The sequence below is a fragment of the Phocoena sinus genome, chromosome X, assembly GCF_008692025.1.
Source record: "Phocoena sinus isolate mPhoSin1 chromosome X, mPhoSin1.pri, whole genome shotgun sequence".
NCBI classification, from domain to species: Eukaryota; Metazoa; Chordata; class Mammalia; order Artiodactyla; family Phocoenidae; genus Phocoena; species Phocoena sinus.
The window spans coordinates 62,881,109-62,883,975 of record NC_045784.1 but is presented as its reverse complement, the minus strand read 5'-3'; the positions used below and the strand labels follow the sequence as shown (position 1 = coordinate 62,883,975).

Sequence of the window (2,867 nt, the reverse complement as noted above, 5' to 3'; positions counted from 1 at the left end):
AAATATACACACACACATTTAAGTGTGAAAAAGCAGGTATAAAAACAATATGTACAGTACTATATACATACATGACATATGAATCAGAAAAATACTAGAGAGGTACAGCCAAAAATGTTGCAGGTAGTTCTTAGAAAATATTAGACAGGTACAGATGAAAATGATTCAGGGAGGTATGGGTACTCATTAGGATTGATTACAGGTGACATTAATTTTCTTCTGTTAACTTGTCCACTTTGTGATTTGTTTCCTGCAATGAAGCTGAATTATTTTTCTGAGAATGGGGAAAAGGGCAGGAAGTGGGCACAGGGGAAGGAGGTGAAAAACAGTATTTAAATTCAGCAAAGCAACCAAGGACAGTGAAATACCATTTGCAGCCCATTAAGCTGGCCAAGACACACACACACACACACACACACACACACACACACACACACACACACACATCAATTACAGTGACCAGGAGACTATGCAGGGGAAATGGGCATACTCTTTTTACTAGCTGAGCTGGCTGGCATGAATGAAAATCGGTACAATGCTTATGAAGGGGCCATTTGGCAACACACAGGAAAAGTCTTTAAAATGTCCATATGTGGATCCTGCAAGTCCACAATTAAGATCATCAGGTATGCTAGCGAAGATTTGGCTTGACAAGGGAGAATTCACTCATTGGAGTATGCACAATGCTGGGTTTAAACACAGGGAAAGAACTAGGCACCACCTGAATGTCCAACAATGCAGGAATGACTACAGAAATGTTAGGGTCCATCGATACACTCTTCAGGCACTGAAGATGACGGTTCTGAAGCCTGTTGAATAACATGGAAAGAAGTTCAATGGGTTGATTTTTGTTTGGTTTTAGTTTTTGAAAAAGCAGATTAAGAAACACCACATACATGAACCATTCTATAACAGTGTGTTAAAAGGGAAGGTGGGGTGGAGGTGAGGAAGGGAGGGAGAGAGGAGAGGAGAGAGCCTGGAAAACAGCACACGGAAATGGTAAAAGTGGTTGTCTCCCGGTAGTAGGGTCATGGGGAGCAATTACTCTCTTGGGTTTCCCTCATCTGATTTACTTCTCCTTCCTGATGTTTCTACCATGAAATTGTATCACCTGTGCAATAAACAAAGAGAGAAAGTGCTTTTTAAACCAAACCACAAGGAGAAGACAGCCTTTAACCTGTCAAGTGGCACAGATTAGCAAGATTATTCACAGCACCCAAGGTGGGTGTGGGGGGAAGGGAGGGGAGAGGAGGGGTAGGGACGACAGGGGAGTGGAGAGAAAGAGAGAGACACAGAGTGAGAGGGACTGAGACAGGTGGAGGGAGGGAGAGATGGAGGGAAGGAAGACGGGGGTGGGGGGTGGGGGGGCGGTTGTGAGAGAGAGAGACCTGCACTCCCAATACAATACACTGCTGGTGGGTTAGGGGGGCAAAGGGTGGGGCTGTAAACCGGGTGGGAGCCAAGGTTTGGCTCTGCTGGCTGGCTCGCTCCTGGGATGTCTTCATCGCAAGGTGGCCTCCTCGTCGGTGTCTTCCTCGAAATCCTTGACGTCAGCACTGGTGGACTGTCTGGCCCAGGCTCCCCTTTCGGCCTCTCGTTCCTTATGCGACTTGAATCTCCCAACGAAAATTTTGCGGTAGTTCAGGAACATGCCATTCATCGCATCAATGGCCCGCTCGGCGGACTCCTGCTTCTGGAAGTGCACGAACCCGTAGCCCTTGGGCCCCTTTTCGTCGCAGGCCACTTTGCAGGAGAGGATGTTGCCGAACGCCGAGAAGATGTTGTACAGCGCCTTGTTGTCGATGGTTTTGCCCAGGTTCTTGATGAAGACGTTGCCCACCCCGCTCTTGCGGAGCGAGGGGTCCCGCTGGGACCACATGATGCGAACTGGCCTGCCCTTGATGACATCAAAGTTCAGGGTCTCCAGGGCCCGCTTGGCGTCTACCGGTTGCTGGTAGTTGACATACGCATAGCCCAACGAGCGGCGGGTGATCTTGTCCCTGCAAATGCGGATGGAGAGGATGGGCCCGGCCGGGCTGAACTTCTCGTACAGCATTGCCTCCGTCACCTCAGGGTGCAGGTCGCCCACGTACAGCGAAGCCATAGGAAAGTCCGGATTCCCCACTGAGCCCCCGCCCATCTCCGCATCAGCATCCGCGGCGGCCACCGCCGCCGCCACCTCCGCATCTGCATCCGCATCCGCCTCCGCCTCCGCCTCCCCCAAGGGGGGCGTCGCAGCCTCTGCCGCGGCGGCGGCTTCGGCCACACTGGCCTCCGCCACGGCCACTGCCGCTGCCGCCAGGGAGGCCTCCGCCTCCTCCCCCGCTACGGCTGCCGCCGCCTCCCCCAGGGTGACCTCCGCCACTGCCTCCTCCACTGAGGCCTCGGCCTCCAACTCAGCCTCCACCTCTGCTTCCGCCTCCGCCACGGAGGCCTCCGCCACCGCTTCTGCCACGGTCGCCGCCGCAGCCTCCGCCGCCGCCGCCGCCGCCGCCGCCGCCACCGCCGCCGCCACTGTCGCCGCTGTCGCCACGGTCGCCGGTGCCCCCGGGCCGCTGCCGCGACCTCCCTTCCCGCGAGCTGGGGGGCGGAGAGGCGGGAGAGGGCAGGAGGGCGGGTGGGCGCCGGAACCCGGGCCGGGGGCGCGAGCGCGAGCTGGGGCGGGGGACCCCGGGCCAGCCGATCTGGCGAGTCCCAGTCACCTGGTATGGCGAGCGCTGCCAGGAGCGCACCGGTGCGAGTCGCAGCAGCCTGCAGCCCGCTGCTGCTGCCGCCGCCGCTCGGTCGTGGGCTAGCGTGCGGGGCGCGGGCGGGCGGCGTGTGGTGGGGGGCGGGGGGTGTTGGCGTCTGTGGTCCGGGCAGCTGGG

The 2,867-nt window shown here is 56.7% G+C and overlaps 1 protein-coding gene across 1 annotated transcript; it reads right to left on the bottom strand.

Annotated features, from left to right (window-relative positions):
* Window positions 1–1,444: 1,444 nt before the first annotated feature.
* On the bottom strand, window positions 1,445–2,119 carry LOC116747833 (polyadenylate-binding protein 1-like 2). Its single transcript, XM_032620378.1, has one exon. The coding sequence runs from the start codon at window positions 2,102–2,104 to the stop codon at window positions 1,502–1,504; it is 603 nt and encodes a 200-aa protein (XP_032476269.1). The 5' UTR covers window positions 2,105–2,119; the 3' UTR covers window positions 1,445–1,501.
* Between the last annotated feature and the right edge of the window lie 748 nt (window positions 2,120–2,867).